The 19,812-nt window shown below is 52.7% G+C and overlaps 1 protein-coding gene across 1 annotated transcript in view; it reads right to left on the bottom strand.

Annotated features, from left to right (window-relative positions):
• The window catches only part of ABCA13 (ATP binding cassette subfamily A member 13), a 319,855-nt gene that overhangs the window by 75,517 nt on the left and 224,526 nt on the right, over positions 1 to 19,812 (bottom strand). The window contains exons 50-52 of the mRNA XM_059397601.1: positions 6,375 to 6,429; positions 4,407 to 4,584; positions 2,661 to 2,776 (exon numbers count right to left, since the gene is read on the bottom strand). Of these exons, the coding sequence (XP_059253584.1) occupies positions 2,661 to 2,776; positions 4,407 to 4,584; positions 6,375 to 6,429 (349 nt within the window). The remainder of the gene's footprint in view (positions 1 to 2,660; positions 2,777 to 4,406; positions 4,585 to 6,374; positions 6,430 to 19,812) is intronic.

Here is a 19,812-nt window from a genome sequence, read left to right as displayed (position 1 = left end):
TTTCCTATATATTCATTAGTCACCTTTCAAATACTTGGTTCAAATCAACATATTAACAGCTCCACGATCCCTACCTTTTTTTTTAAGTAACAAGTTAAATGGGGCAGGGGTGGCGGGGGGCACTTGGGTGGCTTAGTCCAGTCAGCGTCTGACTTTTAGTTTCAGCTCAGGTCCTGATCTCAGGGTCCTAGGATCGAGTCCCACATTGGGCTCCACGTTCAGCAGGGAACCTGCTTCTTTCTTTGCCCCTCCCCCGGCTCATGCTCTCTCCCATTCTCTCTCTTTCTCAAATACATAAAATCTTTAAAAAAGAAAAAAAAAAGTATGCTCCTAGGGCATAATTTATCTTTTAGTGATACCTACAGTGGTTTCTAACACTCTCTACTTTCATTAAAATGCAATGTAATATTTACTTACTTACTGGCTAGTGGCACGCTGTTCACCATCCTTCCAGAATTTGTGTGGGTTTCCTCCTTTTGAAAGCTGGCCCCTCCCCCCGTGAGTGAATTTTCTAGGACCTGGATCAGGACTCTGCAGCCTAGCCCTTACAAGCCTTAAGCACCAAATAATCACCTAATACATTCCTGCTTCAATGATTACAGATGCTAGCTTCTCTTTTCTTTCTGACATTCCTTTCCCCTTTTTGATGCTAATTCTCCTCACTTTCTAACTAAAATATCAAGTTTTCTTGGCTAGAGAGAGCAGGAATATTCAGAAGAAAAAAAAAAAAAAGACAATCGTCACTGGGGCATTTTTTTTCTATCATCTCTTTCAGACTCTACGCCCTTGTCCAAACCCTAATTTCTTTGGATTCCAAATCCCATTTAATTGCAAGTCCCTTTTCATGCCTGTAACGTCTTCAGGTTGCAGGGCACTCTGGGGGCTGCCTTCCCGAGACTGTCCTCGGGGTCCCTGCACCTCCCTCCTTGGGGATGGAGGGGTCAGCAGATGTACCTGCCTCCCTGGGCGCAGGGGACAGCAATGCCCATGCAGTGTCGGGTGCGAGGCAGGGCCCAATGAGGGGAGAACCACCGTGTCAATGGGAACAACACGTGGTCCCTGGGCTGTGGCTCTGTGATTCCAGCCGGCCACCCTGGGGCCCTTCTTCACTGGGACACTGTGGCACCATCCGCTGTTTTCAGACCCCTCAGTCCATCTGACAGAAGGATTCTTGCCTGGAGATAAAACCTCAGGCTGGCCCAGGCTGTCAGTCAAGGGATCTGTGAATCTCCCGCTTTCTTCGGAACACGCCATGGCCGCACACGTGGCTTCACCCGGACTCCCAAAGGTGTTCACGAGCCAAACAACCTTCAGGACAAAACACGTCTCCTCCTCAAAACACGTCTTATCCATTAGATTTTGTCTGCTCTCTTCCGTCAGACTCAAAGAGCTGTGCTTTCATGAGTTCACGGATGGGGCACAGCGAGTCTGTTCAACAACACCATCAGCAGTAGTGGTTCAACGCCACCCGCTCAGCTGGATTCACGCACGGAAACCAGACCGTTTCCTGAGAAGCAGGAACCCATGCACGCGGCCCTTTATACCCGGGAAACTAAATTTCCAACTGAGCACGATAGACTGGTGCAAACACAAGCATTCGTAGCTTCAGACATAATATCCTCTGCACAGCAGCACAGCTCTCGTAGCAACAATGTGGCCGAGAGTCATTAAACGGGACCTGTCACCACGCACTGTGAGGTTTGTACGAACTACCAAACTGAACAGAGCTGAAACTCCACACAGAACACGGTGGGGGGTGGAGGGGGTCATGACTCTTCCCAAGGCCACAGAGTTTGTGAATGGCCATATCACGGTTCCCACAAAGGTCTGTCTGTCCTGTCTGTCTATCCCCCTCCACCCAGCCATCAGCCATCTAATAATAACACATGCGCCTTCGTATTAAATCCTGTTCCCTAGTTAAATGTTTGGGTTCACTGACATCACCGGGAGCTGCGTAAAAATCATTTAACTTGTCCCCTTTGGCCTCAATAAAGCAAAATGTGGGTTTTCAAAAATTATCCACCTCGCATTATGTTCATTATCTTCTCTCCTCCTGGCAAGTCTCTCTCCCACGCTCAGCCTAGATAGAGACATATTTTTGATACTAAGTGTATACAATTGGGGACCACTGGCAATGATCCTGCTCAGTGTGTTTGAAAATGAGAAGTGTGCACAGCGACTTCTCAGCCTTTGCTGTTTTTTCCCCGGAGAAAAGCGACAGCAGCAACCATACGGCAGCCTTCTGGACCACCACGGTCACAGGAGAGCAGAGACACGCCAGACAAAGGACTCTCTTCTGAAAGGCAATTTTGGAGCTAACGGGATTGCATGTTTGAGCTCCAGATGAAGCCCTTGTGAGGACAGCCCAGAACCTGCTTGTCCTCACCCGCGCCCAGGGTGGAGCAGGGTGGGGAGGGGTTGATTCCTCGAGGCACCAGCCCGCACCACCTCCGTCCCCACCCCACCACCTGCCCTCCTCGGCGGGGCGCTCTCCAGCTGCTCCGGCGGGTCCGCAGCACGGCTCTCGCACAAGCAACATAATTGCTTGCAGAGAGAAAAAATCATGCAGCCAGCGGCAGGTTCAAAGCCAGGGGGGGGGGGGGGGGGTTCTCTTCCAGAAAACAAACCGTAATTCTGCAGCCGTGTTTCTCATCACATACCCGAAAAGCACCAGCAGGAGGGCCGTGGCTGCCAAGTTCTCGCGGAAAGTAAACGCTGTTAACTGGAAGGCGACGATGATGGTGACACACAGGCTCACGGAAACCAAGTAGAAGACCTGGGGGACAAGGAACAGGGGATGGCATCCCACATCCACTTCGGCTAGTTTGCAGATGAAACACAGGCAGCAGTGGAGGCCCAGCTCTGCCTGGGCTGTGCCCCTGTCCCCCACGCATCCGCTGAACCCCCAGACCTCAGAATGGGACTGGGTCTGAAGACGCACCTCTAAAGGGGTCAAGGAGGGTAAGCGAGGTCGCCAGAGCAGCCCTGATTCAACAGGCCCGGCATCCTTGTGATAAGAGGACAGCAGGACACAGACACGCGCGAGGACACGGGGAGACACGCCAGCCACACGCCCAGGGCAGAGGCCTGGGGAGGAAGTGGTTCCACCACGCCAGGATCTGGGATATCCAGTCCCCTGGCACTGGGAGGGATAGACGTCAGCGGTTCAAGCTGCCCGTCTGCCATGTGTCCTGAGGGGAAACCACGCTGACCACCGTTCCCCACCTTCCCATCGTCCAGGAGACGAGGCCTCTGGGCACACCTGTACTCAAGGACAGGCTCCTCACCTGCCTTCTGACCCTCGCTGGGTGCCCTCCCCAGGGCTCCCACACCCCCGCCACCCTCCCCCTGGGGTCTCTCTCGGAGCCCCTCCTCATGTAGACTCCATGGGAGCCCTTTCCTGAACCCCTGGTTTAAGTCCTGCTTCCTCTTGTGAGAATACAAGTTCCAGGGGCAGAGAACGTCTCCGCCTTGCTCCCTGTTTTAGTCCCTGCACCGCGGACACACCTTGCCCCGAGCAGACCCTCAAACCTTTCTCTTAAATGAGTGGTCATCCAGAAATGATTGGACGAAGATGAAAACACGGTCAACCAGGAAAGAGATAATCCTCCCCTCCCCCCCTCATAACCTCAGGCAGGAATCACAGGGATGAAAGGATCATAAAGTCTGGACTGCTAAAAAAAGGGAGACTGGCTGGGGCCTGGGAGACTCTGGGTCCCCCCTACCTGGGGGTCCTAGAAACCGGCCCCCACCTCTTACTATCTTGAAGCCCCCTTTTTCCCTCCCCAGGGCAAGCTGGGTCCCTACACGCCATAACACAGAAGGTGTGGCGGCGCAGGACACCGACGTACTGATGAGGACAGACGATTGCTTTCCTACAATGCGACAACTCAAAGCAGCCACGGAAGTAGCCGTTGAACTTGATCCCTGTTAAATGTCTACAAGTGCAGGGAATAGAGGCCACTGCTATTGTCCTCCGAAAACAGAAGACTATAGCCCGCAGGGCGTCCCCTGGAAAGCGGCACCCCTGCAGAACAGGCCAGGCTGCGGTCACCCTGGAGGGGGCCGGCAGGTCAGCTCAGAGGGCCTTCACCCTCTCCCGTCCCACCCCTGTGAACAGTGTAGTTAATGTGATCACCGTGTCACCTTCCCGAGGAGAAACTCTGCATGTCTGGGCAGGTCCCTGAGCTCCCAGAGCTCCAGGGAGGGCATGGCTGTCCATCCTTTGTCTTACAAAGTCAACCTTAATGATAGACGGAGACTCAGCCAGACCAGTTCTTAGCAGTGAAGTGATACCTTCTCCTGTGGACAGCAGGAGGCGCCGCTTCCTACACGCACACACGCACGCTCACACACACAGATTGGCGGCACGCAGGCCCCCGGGGATGTCGTCTCTCCAGGCCTACCATGTCATACAGGAAGTTGGTGAGCCAGTACGTCCTGTAGCCCAGGCCGCTGAGGTGCTGCAGCCTCTTGGCTCCGATCACCCTGTCCCTCACCACGGAGCTCGCGATGGATGCAGACAGGATGGAGAACCCCAGCACGATGCAGAGCGCAACGCCACACTGGCGGATGCTCTCCAGGCTGCGGGCAAGACAGAACAGTGCGTCAGGTGGCGCACGAAGGACACAGATCTTCTTTCCCTCGGGAACAACCGGCGACAAGGAGAAGAGCCGAGGAAACCCCTGTGGGGAGCTGATGATGGGCAGGACATGCTGACAAGTCTGTCCTAAATGCCATTGGCGACTTTTCCGGCATGGATTAGCTCTGCCAGCTTCTAGAAACTTCTCCAAGGTTTACTCTTGACCACTGAGCCCGACTCCCCAGTTAAAATGAAAGACATCTTCAGCGTGGGGTCCATAGCAAGCTGCGGCCTCCACCCACATCCGGACCCCTACCCCTGTGGGGACCCCTGTGACATGGGACCCCCGCCCACATCCAGGCCCCACCCATGTCGGGACCCCTGTCGGGACTTGGAAGGGGCATAGCTGCAGCTCCGCAGGTGGCTGGCTCATCTCTGAATTTCCTCTCTCCAAATACCGGAATGATTTCGTACCAGGGGGAGGTGCACCCGTAATTGTAATGACACACACTGTGCACCTTCCTGGTCACATCTTCATCAGAACACTACCCCGTTACCCCTCCTTAGCAGTGCCCAGTGCACACACAGCGTCTCAGCTGGCCCATGGAGAGAAGGGGCTCGTCACCAACTGTCCACTGCCTGGCACCCTCTTTTCGTCAGTGAGCCCACGGCCAGAGCTGTGGGCGGTGTCAGAGACCGCTAAAGGGGGAAGCTGAGAATGAGTGCAGGGAGGGGAGGCAACACCACCTCGTGCTTCCTGCCTCCCTGACACCTCTGGGAGAGGACACCTGTCGACCAGATCTGCATCTCCAGCTCAGTTTGGTAGGTCCTGGGGGGGGGGGTCAAGTTATACACAGATTTTCTACTGTGCAGAGGGTCAGCGCCCCAACACAGTTGTTCAAGGGTGCACTGCACTAATTCTGCCTACTATCGATGTCTGACCAAAGCTTATTCATCAGTGCACAGGAAAGGGAGGTGGGAAAAGGAGGAGACAGGCAGAAGTGCCCTCCACCTTCCGTGGGCTGTTGGTGGGGTGAGTGACTCTTGATCCCAGGGTTGTGAGTTCAAGCCCCACATGGAGTACAGAGATTGCTTTTAAAAATTGTCTAGGGACACCTGGGTGGCTCAGTTGGTTAAGCAACTGCCTTCAGCTCAGGTCATGACCTTGGAGTCCCAGGACTGGGTCCTGCCTCCTGCTTCCTACTCAGCAGGGAGTCTGATCCTCCCTCCTCTCCCTTCTCATGCTCTCTTTCTCTCTCATTCTCTCTCTCAAACAAACAAACAAAATTAAATAAAAAATTCTCTAGGGGCACCTGGGTGGCTCAGTCAGTTAAGCATCTGCCTTCAGGTCAGGTCAGGACTTTAGGGTACTGGAATCGAGCCCCACATCGGGCTCTAAGCTCAGTATGGAGTCAGCTTGAGATGCTCTCTCCCTCTGCCCCTTCCCCCATCCATGCTTATGCACGTGCACACTCTCTCTCGCTCTCTCTCTCTCTTTCTCTCTTAATAAATAAAATCTTCAAAGAAGACTGTGTCCCCAGAAAGCATCTGGAAGACATGGGGTCCCTGAGCTCCAGGGAGATCATGCCTGTAGAACAAGTTTACTTAGAAACACAGTGGAGCCTGTGACGGGCTCAGTGAAGACGCATTCTTCAATCACCCAGTCTTCACACTTGGTAAAGAAACACCCAAACCGGGGCAAAGGAAGAAGGTGATCCCAAGCCCCCCTAAACAACCCAAAGACTCTGTCCCATCAACAGGGCCGTCCTCACCCAGAGGTCCTTCAACTCACATCTTGTCCTCGTTCAGCAAGGCCCCTCCGTACGGCTGGCTGTACAGCGTTATTCCTGCGGAAGACAAATGCTGGACGTGAGCCCCCGAGCCCTCTCCTGGCACGGCAGGTGGACGCACAGTGCCCACACAGCGGCTTTGGGCTGCTCTGTCCAGGCCCGCAGGTGCCAAGAAGGGCACACGCCACCATTCTTCTCTACTGGCTTGTGCAGGCACCTGGCAGGCTTGTGACAGGAACAGCCGGGAGGTCTCACACGTGCCTGGAGGGGCAGGTGCTGGTCTGACCTTTTATGATCTGATCCTCAGAAACATCCCTGGGCATAAGTCTGTCATTAGCCATGTTTTGCAGGGAGACACAGACTCAGCAAGACGACAAAATGGTATGCTAGGGGATCATTGGATGCAACGCGGGGCAAAACGCAAACACCCCCTCTCGCCAAAGCCAAGTCTAGGCCGATAGGAGAGTGAACCATCTCGATGGTCCAGCCTGGTGTGCGGAGCTGCCTGTCTGCATTCACTCTGCTTGCCTCTCGGGGGCTTGGCCTCCACGTAGGACATCAGCCAGTATGGAGAAATCGCCGCCAACTTATCGATTATAATGGTTTTGTCACAAAGGCGGTGCATGACCTCACATGGCATGCCGTCCGCCCAACCTCACCCCAGCCAAGGCTGGTCCACACTGCACCATGGACTCCATAACCCCGAGCAAACGACAGCTAGTTTCAGGTTATCGCCAGACGTCAGACCGGCGGCGCGGCCCTCTCGGATGGGCTATTGCAGAGCTAAGTGTGTGGCCGCAGGGGAGCACATCCTAGCCCCACGCCACGGGCCACTCTTGCGTTCCCCTTCCGCTTCCACTCACTTAGTGCAGCCTGCCACCTGTGGTTTGCATTCTCTTACGAAGTCATATTAAATTTTTACCGAAGCGCCGCGGGCTACGAGTGAATATAAATAAAGGAAGAGGCACGGACCCAGAACAGAGCAGAGTCCTCCAAATCTCGTCCTGCCCTGAGAGCCTTGTCGCTCAGCCTTGTACCAGCTGCTCCCCTCTCTCGCTCTGCCAGCCTCTCCCCTTCCATCCTGGGCTCTGCCACTCCCTGATGCAAGTTCCCTCCCAGTGGAAAGGACAGGGGAAGCCATTGGTTCAGCAACCCCACTGTCCAGTTTTCCAGAACAATTTGTTTGGCTTTAAATTAATATTGTCCTGATGTTCTGCCGCGGGCTCCCGCCATGTGTGCGGAAAGCCGGCCGGCTGCTTCCCTAGACCCTGGGCAAGATTATACATTTGTCCTGAGCCGAGTTGCACGGTCCTGACCCTCTGCCTGTCTGGACCAGTAACCCCCACCTGTTTTTCTCCCATCCTTCTTTCTTCCCTTGAGCTTGATCTCTACCCCTCCACCCCCGTCCCTCCAGCACACGCCAGCTCTCACTCTTCCTGGGCAGAAGAGTCGTGGGGCAGCTTCTTGGGCAGCCCGGCATGTGACCTGCAGCCACCAGCTCTGTCGGGGGCTGTGCAGAAGCTCACAGACTGTCGAGGGAGCTTGCAGAACCGCGGGATCCTGCAGGAATGCGGCAAGTGTCCCGCTGGGATCTGGAAACAGCCGAAGTGTAGGTGCAGTGCTGTGCGTGGCTCCTGGCTGATCAGGGCAATGAGAACTTTCCAGATGAGAAAACGTCCAGGACGTGTGGGGAGCAGACGAGGGCTCAGGAACTGGATTCTTTTAGGAAAGTGGATGCATCTTGGAATTGTCTAACCTGTGTGTGTGTGTGTGTGTGTGCGCGCGCGCGTGCGTGTGTGTGCACACGTACGTGCAAGCACACACACGTACACACATGGGGCAAGAGGCAGTGTGCAGATGCTTTCTGACAGCTGAAGGAAGGCGATGGAGCCCAGGACACAGACTCAGGCTGTCTGGGAAGGTAAAGTTGGTCGAAGGAGTCAAGTTCAAAAAACAAAGGCTATCACCTGACTTGAGGGTTGGAGCGTCAGGCCTGCTGAGCTCTGGGACTTCATGGAAAGAGGATGTGGGAGTGTGGGTTTCCCCCGGATCAGGTGGCTGGCAGCCCCACTAACTGTAAGCATAGGGCTTTCTGGTCTCGTGAGGCATGCTGGTGCACCCTCGAGCCAGGTGGGTCACTACACCCAACTGGTCAGAATTGGGGGTGGCCTGGGCTCCTGGGACTGTCACTAGCTTGGAAGTGAGGGTGCGGCCCTGTGGGGTCTGCATATCCTCCAGACAGCGCCAGGACTGAGCTGGGATCACAAAACTGGGGTGAAGCAGGATTCCCTCTGGAGCTGGATTTTCCTCCTCCTCTGAGAGTCCCGAGCTCTCTGTACCCTGCAGTTTCAAGAGCTCCCTGGGTCTCCTCAGGCCTCCCTGAGGGTCCCAGGTGTTTCTTATGCACCTGACAGGAGCGTCAAATCCCAAACAGAACCTGGGCTCACTCAGCCTGCTCCTACGCTTCCCACCACCTGCTTGGAAGGACCATTCATGTCCCTGTCATCTTCCGAGTCATCAGACTCAAACCTACATCAGCCTCCCTCCCCTTCGTCCCCTTCACACACATCCAAGAAGAGGTCAGGCTCTGCTGCTTCCCACCACCTCCATGCCCTAGTGCCAGACCCCATCCCGCACACCACACCCTGCCCCGGACAAGGGGGACATGCCTGTCTCTCAGCTCGCCTCTCCTCGGTATCCCCAAACCCCTCCAGTCCTTCCAGAGAACTCCCGCAGAGAAACAGAAAGAAACACAGAGCCCATATTTTTCACCCGGATATAAGACGCCTGTAGGACGACGTCCAAACTCTCATGTCATCCGATGGCCCCACTGTTGCCCCTGGAAAACCAGGTCACTACTGTGTCTCTCTTCTCCCCCTGGGGGCCTGCCCTGCCTCTTCCTATACAGACATCCCCGCCTTAACATGATTCCACTTAGCACTTTTTGAGTTCACAGTACAAGTACTGTGCACAAGTACAGGTACTAAGTACAAAGGGATACACGTGCAGTAGCGACTGTACTTGGAATTCTGAACGGCGTCTCTTCCGGGGCTGGTGACATGCGCCACGTCCTCTCCCGGGATGCTGGGGGCAGCTCGCTACCCGGGAGGTGCACGGTCCCAAGGGTGGACAGCCGATGCCCCGACCGCCCTCCTGAGCCCACACGGCCTCTCTGTTTCTCACCCTCAGTACCGCATCCAGTCACTCATAGCAGACAGTCGGCGCTTTATTACAGAATCAGCTTTGTACCCAAGGGTTTTGCCCGGTGTCGGCTCATGAAGTGTTCTGAGCACGCATATCATAGGCTGGGCTAAGCTCGGTGTTCGGGAGGCTGCTGTGTTCAGTGCATTTTTGATTTACGATATTTCCAAGTAAAGATGGGTTTATCAGAACAAAAGCCTGTCGTACGTCGAGGAAGATCCTTGCTTCTTTGTCCAGCCCACTCCCTCCTCACGGCTGCTCGGTGATGATGTCCTTTTCCGAACACCATGAAGGGAAGGGAAAGACGGTCCTCGGGTCCTGAGCCCTTACAGACTAGTGAGCAGAGGCCAGGTGCCAGTATCCCGGTGTCGGTGAGGAGCCACGTATGGTCACGTGTTGTCTGTGGTGCAGGACGTCAGGCACGTGCGCAAATTCCTACAGAGCAGCTCTGTCTCATCCATGCGAGCTCCCCCGTCTGCAGAAGCCAGATCTCAAGAGCAGACACCGAGAAAGCCTCCCACATCTGGCAGCCTGTAGCTAGGGTTCCAGACTCCCAGCGGCAGGTGCCACCCCTCTTTGCCCACCAGCGTGCCACGCACCTCTCTTCCACACACACGTCTGATTTTCCAGGGAACATTTCTGTACGGTGGGAGGGAGACGGGGGACTGCCAGTCCAATGTCCCTGCCCGGCTCCTTCTGCAGCAAAAAGCAGCAAGCGCTTCTGCCAATGTTCCGTTACAGAATGTGCAACGACTATGATCGCTTTCTGTGGATCAGGCTGCATAAACATCTTTCCTTACTTTCAACGGCAGGGTCCTTGCTGGACGATTGGGAACAGCGCTCTGGGATTGGCTTCTGTCTCCTCATTCCTCCATGATGAATCTGTGCCCTTCATTTGGCTCTAGGTGCTGGACTTGTGCTGGCCTCCCCTGGCCTCTCTCTAGCAGGTGGGACTGCATGTGGCCCTCTGCCCCGGGAAGTGAGCCACGGCTCCTGCAGTCCCCCATGTGTCACACCCCTGTTCTGGACGTTTCTGGGATACGTTTTTCTGACTCGGTCACCAGATGATGACTTCCATGATACAGAAGGTGGCATAATGCTGCGTGACTATCTTTGTTAGTCAGCCGGTAGCATTCAGGAACTGGGGCAAACGGGACCCTGTGAAGAGTTCCAGCTTGGACACACCCAGGTCTTCCAGAAGCCACAACAGCAGTGCAGAATGGTGACAACTGTCCTGAGCCGGTGACACGGGCAGGACACGGGCAGGACCCACGCTTGCAGGGTACCAGGCCTGTGGGTATCTTCAACTCACCTGCCAGCACACAAGGCAGCAAGAACCCTCCCTCCACACGTGACACGGTGGTGGCAAAAACACGCAAGCACAACCGTGAGCATCTCCCTAGAGCAGCAGGGAGAGGAGATGACGCACGGCACAGAACCGGCCGCCGGAGAGAAGCAGCCGCGCCAGCCATCCCGCTCTTTTTTTGGCTCTGGGGTCTGCCTACACTGGGTGTGAGAAGGACAAAGCTGGTGAACCCCACCAAGTACCGCGGCTGGCCCTCCCCTCCCGGGGCCTCCGTGCCTCCATATCTCGGGGGGACACAGCTCTCCATCCAGGGCTGACTTTCAAGACTCCTCCGATTTACATATTCTACACACAGTAAATATTTAAATACATTCTTTGGAAGAAGCCTGCATGCTCCATGGCTGTCTCCTGGGCTGGTGGGGGGGTCCTCATGGCCCTGGAGGGCAGCCCTCCAGCTCAGGGCTCAAGGCTGCAGAAGGGTCCTGGGTCTCTGCTTAAAAGGCCACCATCCCACCAGATCTTGATGGCTGTGGTGAAAGTGACAAATGCTCTTTGAAGAATAAGATATGGAGAAAGGCAGGGCCGTACAGCACAGTGCTTAAGAAGGAAGCCATCGGATAAGCAGGAAAACCCTTCCACCTGCATTCAGAGTCTCGAGTCCCACTGGGCATTTACCACCGGATTTGGTCAGCCGGCCTCGCATCAGCGTCAGAGCTGCATCAACAACATCCTGATCGCGCTCTGCTCTGAGCAAGAGAAATCTGGGCTCCAGACGACAATGACGACGTCTCCTCCGGGTTTTGTAGCGATTTGATGTGCCCTTTCAACAGGCTCCCCCCGTCGGGCCCCTGCAGATGGGTGCAGACAGGCAGCCTCTCCCCTCGCACCTGCAGAGCTCCCGTTCCCCAGTGGGACTCAGTCCACTCACGGGAGGACACAGAGGAGGCGGCACCAAGAAGGGAGTGGGTGGGGAAGGACCCCGGGGAAGGACTGGGCGCCGATGACAACACGCGGTGCCCAGTGCTGGGCTGGCAGGCAGCCCCTTGACCTGAAAGCAGACAAGAGGCAGGCAGGGGCTCACCAGGAACCCTGGCGCGGGCTGCTGCTAGGGTTACCAAAGCTGCCCAAGCTGCTCATTTCCACACTGCAATTTGCTATCCCTACATTCCCTAGAAGCAGCTCTGCAGGAATGAACATACGTATGTCAACATCCAAATGACACCTCCCTACACAGGTGCTGAGATTTTGTATTTTGCAAGAAGGGGTGGGGGAACTGAGAGTCAGCGCCGTGCGGGCCTGTTTTCTCAACAGTGACAGAGCGACAGGAGAAAGCACAGAGGAGACGACCCTCTTCTTCCCTGGGAGCCCCGGGTTTCCCTCGACCCTCCGAGGAGAGGCGGCAGGGAGAGCACGGGAGTCCACACGCGACCTCACACCCTTCGCATTCCTGCCGGCTGCTCCTTAAAAGAGGAACTTCAGAAATCACAGCTCCTGGCACAGATGCACGGAGACGGAGGGGGCACACGACCCTTCTCACAGATCGGCGCCCTGCCACGTGCTTGTCCTGGGACAGCCCTCAACTTAGAGATGGGGCAGCGGCAAGGGGTGGTGGGGCGGGAAACACGGGGAGGGAAACTGAGGCACAGGGAAGTTCTGTCGACTTCTCTAGGGCCGAACACAGCAGAGTGAGACCACAACCCTGACTTTCTGGATCCCAGTTTATCCTTTTTTTGTCAAACAATCAAAATAATGTATAGCCTTTGACGTCCTCTCTGTGAAAACCACATTCTTGCAATGCACAATCTCCGTAACTGGGCTGTTAGTCCCTTTGTACTGTGTGTGCTCAGAACTGTATTTAGGTGACAACGGCATTGTGAGGGCATCTGGGGCTGACAATGTTAGCAAGGGGTCCAGGTCCCTCCCGGGAGCCGCTGCGGTTTCAGCCCTCGAGGAAAGGAAGGGGCTCTGGGGCGGCAATGTCACAGGTCTTCAGAAATGATGTTTCAACATGCAAATTCTGCATACACTTGAATGATCTTTGTTTGATTACTCTCCTCATTTATATTCTGGCTTTTCTAAGGATTGGCCCACAGCAATGTATAAATGTGTAACATTAGCTCCTCATCTACTATTCTCATCATGGTTTCCAGACTCTGTATATCTGTCATTTGTAAAAATGCACATCTGTGCTTTTGTCTGATCTCCATTATGATAGAAGATACTTAACTTGTCTCTGATCCAACAGTCATTTTTGGGTCCATTCCTCTTATAAAATGTACATCTCTGCAAGTATCAAGGCCCAGATGTGTGTAGGCATCTCCACCAAATGAACAGACCTGCCTCCGTCTACGCACCAACCATTGTTTTCTTTTGATTAATTCACTGTGAGTCATCGGTGTGATCCGAAGGACGAAAATGTTCTTTTGGTCCAATAGAGTATTAAGAGAAATCTATGAACTTTTCAAGAGGTATACCAATGGCTTTCTTTCTGTCTTCCTCTCTTCTTTTTTAAGTTTTTGCATTTTTAAAGATTAATTTATTCATTTGGAGAGAGAAAGAGCATGTGCACACTCGGGCAGGCAGCACAGGCCGAGGGAGAAAGAGAGAAGATCTCCAGCAGACTCTGGGCTGAGCATGGAGCCCTACGTGGGGCTCAATCCCACCACCCTGAGACCACGACCTAAGCTGAAAGCAAGAGTCGGACGCTCAATGGACTGCTCCACCCAGATGCCCCTCTGTTTCCCTCCTCATATTCTCTCCTGGATTAAAGACTGTTTTCCCCGCAGTGTTAAGGATATTAGTCTTATTGAATAATAGACGTCAACTGTAAAAAGCTTTGAAAGAAAGAGTCAAATTAAAATAAGTCCTAATCTAATTCAAAACCAACCAGAGGTAATCATTGTTTGCACTTTGATATCAATTACTTCAAAATGTCCAAGGTCTTCTTGGCACATGCATGTCATTATTGAATTATGCTTCACTTTCTTTATCTTCTACCGCATCAATCATTCTTGACCTTCAACTAATGTTTCCGTCACACACGTGCAAACGTTCACATCCATATGTTTCCCTAGGACCAATGTTCATCAAGTTCTTTTATTCATTCTGTGGATTCAATATGGTTGTGATCTTATTTTTGATTAACCTCTCAAGTGACATCCTTGGGTATTCTTTTTTATTAGGATATGTCTATGGTGGGTTTCTGAGACACATCCAACATAAGTCATCTCTATGGCTTGTTTAATTGATGGCAACATCTTCATTTGGGACCAAATTTGGGGTGTAATTTTTTTTCTTTCCATATTCTGTAGGCAGTGTTCCCTGACCCACCAGCTTGTGAGGTTGTGATTAAAAAGTCAGAGACCAGATGCTGGTTCCTCCGAGCTGGAGGAGATCCAACCCTGCCAGGTCCTGTCCCTCACGAGGACCTGGATATCACACAGCAGCAAGCACAGAAGCTGACAGGTAGGGGACAGGATGTGAGGAAGAGTGTGGCGTGTGGCAGTGAACTTCCTGGTGTCCTTCGTGCCTCTCACAACCCCAGATGAGCCACTGCAGAAGCCTGCAGGATGGGGACTGCCGAGAGCAAGGGACCCTGGGAGTCACCCCTGTATTCCTCACACTACCACCAAGGAAAGTGGATGAAGGGATATACCAAACACTCTGTAAATAAACCAAAATGGAAAAGCTGTCCAAGTCAATGACAGGAGAGCACACGGGAGTCACTCACAGGAGAACAAGAAAAGAACCAGAGGAAACAAAACAGGTAATGAAGTACCAGACTTGAGATCACTGGTGCCTGAAGCCCATCGATCGCAAATACACCAGTCAAAAGGCGAAGACTGATAGAGTGTACGCACCAACCGTCTGAGGCCTCAAAATACAGGAATCGAGAACCAATACAGCTGAGCGGAGAAACGGATAAATCCACAATTATACTGGGGCATTTCAATCCTTCATGAGACAATGGTCCCGTCGGACAGAAAACCAGTGAAGACAGAGAGGAAGTGAGCCTTACAACCAAAGGACAGAGCCCGACTGACATATATGGAGTGGTGCTACCAAGGGCAGCCAGAGACACATTTTTTTTTTAAGATTTTATTTATTTATTTGACAGACAGCGAGAGAGGGAACACAAGCCAGGGCAGAGGGAGAGGGAGAAGCAGGCTTCCTGCTGAGCAGGGAGCCTGACATGGGACTTGGGACATGGGACTTGATCCCAGGATCATGAGCTGAGCAGAAGGCAGACGTTGAACCACTGAGTCATCCAGGCGCCCCCAAAGACATGTTTTTAATCATCCATGGAAGCTGCACCCACACAGACCACGCACAGACCACAAAACAAGCCCCCATCAAATAGAAGATGGTGAAGATAGCAAAATGCATGCTCTGACCAAAGACAACCAGGTGAATCTCAAAACCTAGAATTTGCACAACACGCTTCAAAATCATGCCTGCATCAAAGGGGACATCTCAAGGCAAATTTTCCAGAGTCAGAAGCTGGTCTTATTTGTATTACTTTCAAAGTAATCTGTTCTTGATACTTATAGCTTTGTTTAAAAAAAAAAAAAAAAAACAGAAAACAACAACAAAAAAACATTTTTTTCTTTATCCTTGAATTTTTGAGAATTCAGCAGAATTGCTCATCGATGATGGCTATTTCCATAACTCCCGGCTCCCAGCTCAGGAAGGTTGCCTGGGAACTGCCGAGAGCAGTCTAACTCTCACAGTGGCCCAGATTTGTTTGTTCTTGCTGCTACTTTCCTTCCGACATCATGGCTTTGTTTCCTTAGTCACTGTTCGTCCGCTTTCCTGCTCCACCTAATTCCTCCGGCTCTTCTGTTGTCAGTTTTTATATCATCTTTTCCTCTGGGTTCTTAGGGGATATTTTGTGCTTATCCTTTTAATCAAAAATTCTGAGTAAGGGAGAGAGCTGCAATCAATAAGGTGATTCTCTGTATCTAGCGAAAATGTGTATTACCAGCCCCTTTCTCACTGAAAGGGGCTTCAGCCAGCTCCTTTCTCACTGAAATGTATCTGACACTGAACATTGTGTACACTGAAAGCATAGGATGTGCAGATCCACTGCATTTTTATACTGTGATGGGATCGCCATGTAGCAGGTCCCAGCCAGCTTCTGCTTACCCCACTCTGAACCTCAGCCTGGCCTTTCCCACTGCTCTGTCTTCGGTTCCCAGAGTTCACACATTTCCCTGTACTTGCGTGAGTGTGAACTCACAACATGTTGTGACTCCAAGGTGTGGGGCAGCTCTGGGACCACACTGGATGTGACAGCTGGCGCGTCCCTTGGTTGCTGTTCCTCCGAGATCCCTCACTGAGATCCCATCTCAGTGCTCAGACCCTCACTCCCAGAGTGTCCCCTACGCTTCACCCCAGTGCTCCCAAGTCTCTCCAGACCCCTAAAGCAGAGAAGGGAGCCCGACATAGGACTCCATCCCAGGACTCTGAGATCATGACCTGAGCCGAAGGCAGACGCCCAACCAACTGAGCCACCCAGGGGCTCCCACTCATTCTTTTTCTTAAGACACTTTATGGACTATGAGTGATGGACATATAAAAAGCAGCAGATACAGGAGCCTGGGTGGCCCACTCGTTAAGTGTCTGCCTTTGGCTCAGGTTGTGGTCCCAGGGTCCTGGGATTGAGGACCATGGGGCTCCCTGCTCGGCGGGAAGCCTGCTTCTCCTTCTCCCTCTCCCACTCCCCCTGCTTGTGCTCCTTCTCTCTTGTGTCTCTCTCTCTCTGTCAAATAAATGAATAAAATCTTTTTTAAAAAGCGGCAGATATTTAATGTGCACAACCTGATGAGTTCAGAGCTAAGTATACACCTGTGAAGCCACCACCACCGTCATTTCCATAAGCACACCCTTTGCTCCCCAGACATTTCCTCCTACCCTATCCGAATCTCGGTGTCTCTCTACCTACCTACCTTGTCTTTATTTTTGTGATAATAAAGCAATCTAAGATCTACTCTTTTAGCAAATTTTTAAGAACACAATTCAGTACTTTAAACTCTAGGCTATAGGCCGCACATTACATCTCTAACACTCATTACCTGTATAACTGAAACTTCATACCCTTTGACCAGCCTCTCCCCATTTCTTCCTCCCCAGTGACCCTTGGTATCTGCCATCCCACTCCTCTCTGCTCCTGTGACTGTAGCCCTCTTAGATCTCCCGGACAAGTGGGATCCTGTAGTTTTTGTTCTTCTGTGTCTAGCTCAATTCACGGAAACAATCAAACAAAATGAAAAGATAACCTATGTGATGGGAGAAGATATTTGCAAACCAAATATATAGAAAGTTGATATCCAAAATATATAAGGAACTCCTGTAACTCAGTATCAAAACAATAACCTGAATTAAAAAAATGGGCAGGGGACCTGAATGGACATTTTTTTTTCTTAAGATATGTTTATTTAGGGCGCCTGGGTGGCTCAGTGGGTAAAGCCACTGCCTTCGGCTCAGGTCCTGGGATCGAGTCCCGCATCGGGCTCTCTGCTCAGCAGGGAGCCTGCTTCTCCCTCTCCGTCAGCCCCTCCCCACCAAATATTCACGCTCTCTTTCTTGCTCTATCTGAAATAAATGAATAAAATATTTTTAAAAAGAATGCACAAGGTTGAGCAGAAAACGATATAGAAAGAGGGACAGACCATGTTGACAGAGACAAGCAGGTACACAGGATGACAGGTGTACGGGGTTGGCGCACAGAGGGGCCGACACACAGAGGAGCTGCGGTCATAGTGACCGGGAACACCTGAGGTGGGGATCTAGGGGAGGTGCCGGGGAGACCCCCAGGGGTGGGCCGGGCAGGTGGAGAGAAGCTGAGGAGCCACCGGGCCAGACGTGGGAGGACCCGTAGGTCACGGGGGAGGGTTTGTTTTTTATTATTAGTGATGATTAGTATGATGAAGCCAGAGGGATGTGTGATCTGAGGAACACGTTCCATGGGTGACTGTGGACACTTCCAGAGACCCAAGACGTGGGCCGGGGGCCAGGGGAGCACAGGGGGTGCCCCCAAGACCTCAGTCCTGGCACCCGGGTAAGAGCAGGCGGTGCCTTGGGCCAGGGAAGTATGTTGGTGAAAAGACAGACATTGCACTTCATGTGCAGAAGGGACAAGATTTGCCGCTAACCATAGGACGTGCATGGAAAGGCAAGGTTACGATTTGGGATTGGGCCTCTCCACCGACCCCATCTCCCCTGGAATCCTGAGAAGTATTACATGGCAAGTATCCCAACTCCTCGCAAGTATCCCAACTCCCAATAGGAAATGCGGGAAGGAATAAAGCCACAGATGTGCCCTCCGCGCCGTGGTCTTCTCCTCTATGGACAAACTCCCATGGCCGCACCTGCATCCCCCAGGCCTCGGGGAGCACCAGCAGACCACCCGTCCCAGCACCCAAGTGTGTCCCAGCCATCTGCACAGTCACGGAGCAGGACACCAGTGCAGGAGGAAGGAGTCTACCTGGAGAATTCACTGTGCAAACCGCATCTGCTCTTGGTAAGCCAGCGCCGGCCTCCCGGGACTGAGAAGACGACTCCATTTAAATGGATTATACCACACACCTGCGTTACGTTGAGCTTGTGCTTACGAGGGGCCCCGAGAAGCTGCCCACGTGTTGGGACACAGCAAGGGGGCCCACCCCAGGCTCTGGAGACTCCTTTCGGGGGTCTGAGTCTCTAAGGTCTCTAAGGTCTGCCTTAGAGATGCAGGAAGTTCCTGCATCTCTAACGCAGGGATGTCCATGTCTTGAAGACGCTGTCACAGGCCCACCGTGATGAGAGCAGGCTGTGCTGTGTGGTACAGTGGTCATACAGCTGGTGTCACCTTGTAGCCCGGTTCTGGGGAGCTGGTGGGGCCCAATGAGGAGCAGGGCACAGGCTCTGCTCTCGGGGCTCATCCAAGCTGTAAGTCGGCAGCTTTTGTTTCAGTGTAACAATGAAGCAGGGAGTCTAGCTCTGCCCATTCCCAGCTGCTGAGACCAGCACCCAGGGGAACCCAGGACACTCCTGTTCCCAGCCCTCCGCACAGGGTTCCTAATCAACCCTTGGCTACTAATGTGCAAACCTTCTCCTGGGCGCTCTGATTGGTATGTCCCCTCTTCGCGGCCCAAACCTTCCTTTTGCACAACCACCACCTCAACAAGGCACATGAGAATTGAAATTCTGACAGAAACAAATAAAATATCACTAAAGTTTCCAATAACAGAGGATAAATGTATTTTTCAGGTCAGCATGACTTTTCAACCAACAAGGATTCCACTCCTTAGAAGAGACGTTCCCGGGATGCATGTCATCTCACCCGGGAAGCCAGCCCCACGGCACACAAGTAGACTGACCCCCACCTCAGGACACCATTGTTCCCGTGACCCCAGCCAGTGACCCAGGACACAAGGACTTGACCAAACGCTGGACTCAAGACTGTGGCTCACAGCTGGAACCCAATTTAACACTTACGTGTTTAACTCAAGCTCTTACAAGTTAAGGTTCCTTTTGTAACGACAGCACTCTGTTCCTTGGGCACGGAAATTTTAGTTGCGATCATGGTTTTTATCTCCTGGGACACAGGTTTCAGCCCCTGCCTGATCCCTCCTCTCATCTCAGAGCTATCTAGACAGCATGCCCAGTCAAGCCACGAGCCCCTTAGGATCTCATGGCAACATCGGATCTCTACCGTACCCAAAATCTCTACTCCTTTATGGTCCCCCCCACACACACACACACTGTTACTGATGTCACACAATTACACTTCGTATGCCCCGTTCCCACTAACTCAGATCTGTAGTATTTGATGCTTTTACCTTTATACCTTGTATAAGAGTAAAATGTAAAGTTAAAAACCAAATGTTCCCTTTCACTCTCTCCTCCTTCCCAAACTTCCAGTCACTCCTTGTTTTGCACACGCACGTGTG

Source organism: Mustela nigripes, chromosome 4 (assembly GCF_022355385.1).
Source record: "Mustela nigripes isolate SB6536 chromosome 4, MUSNIG.SB6536, whole genome shotgun sequence".
NCBI lineage: Eukaryota > Metazoa > Chordata > Mammalia > Carnivora > Mustelidae > Mustela > Mustela nigripes.
The sequence above is the reverse complement of the archived record's forward strand: the minus strand, read 5'-3'. Positions and strand labels throughout refer to the sequence as shown.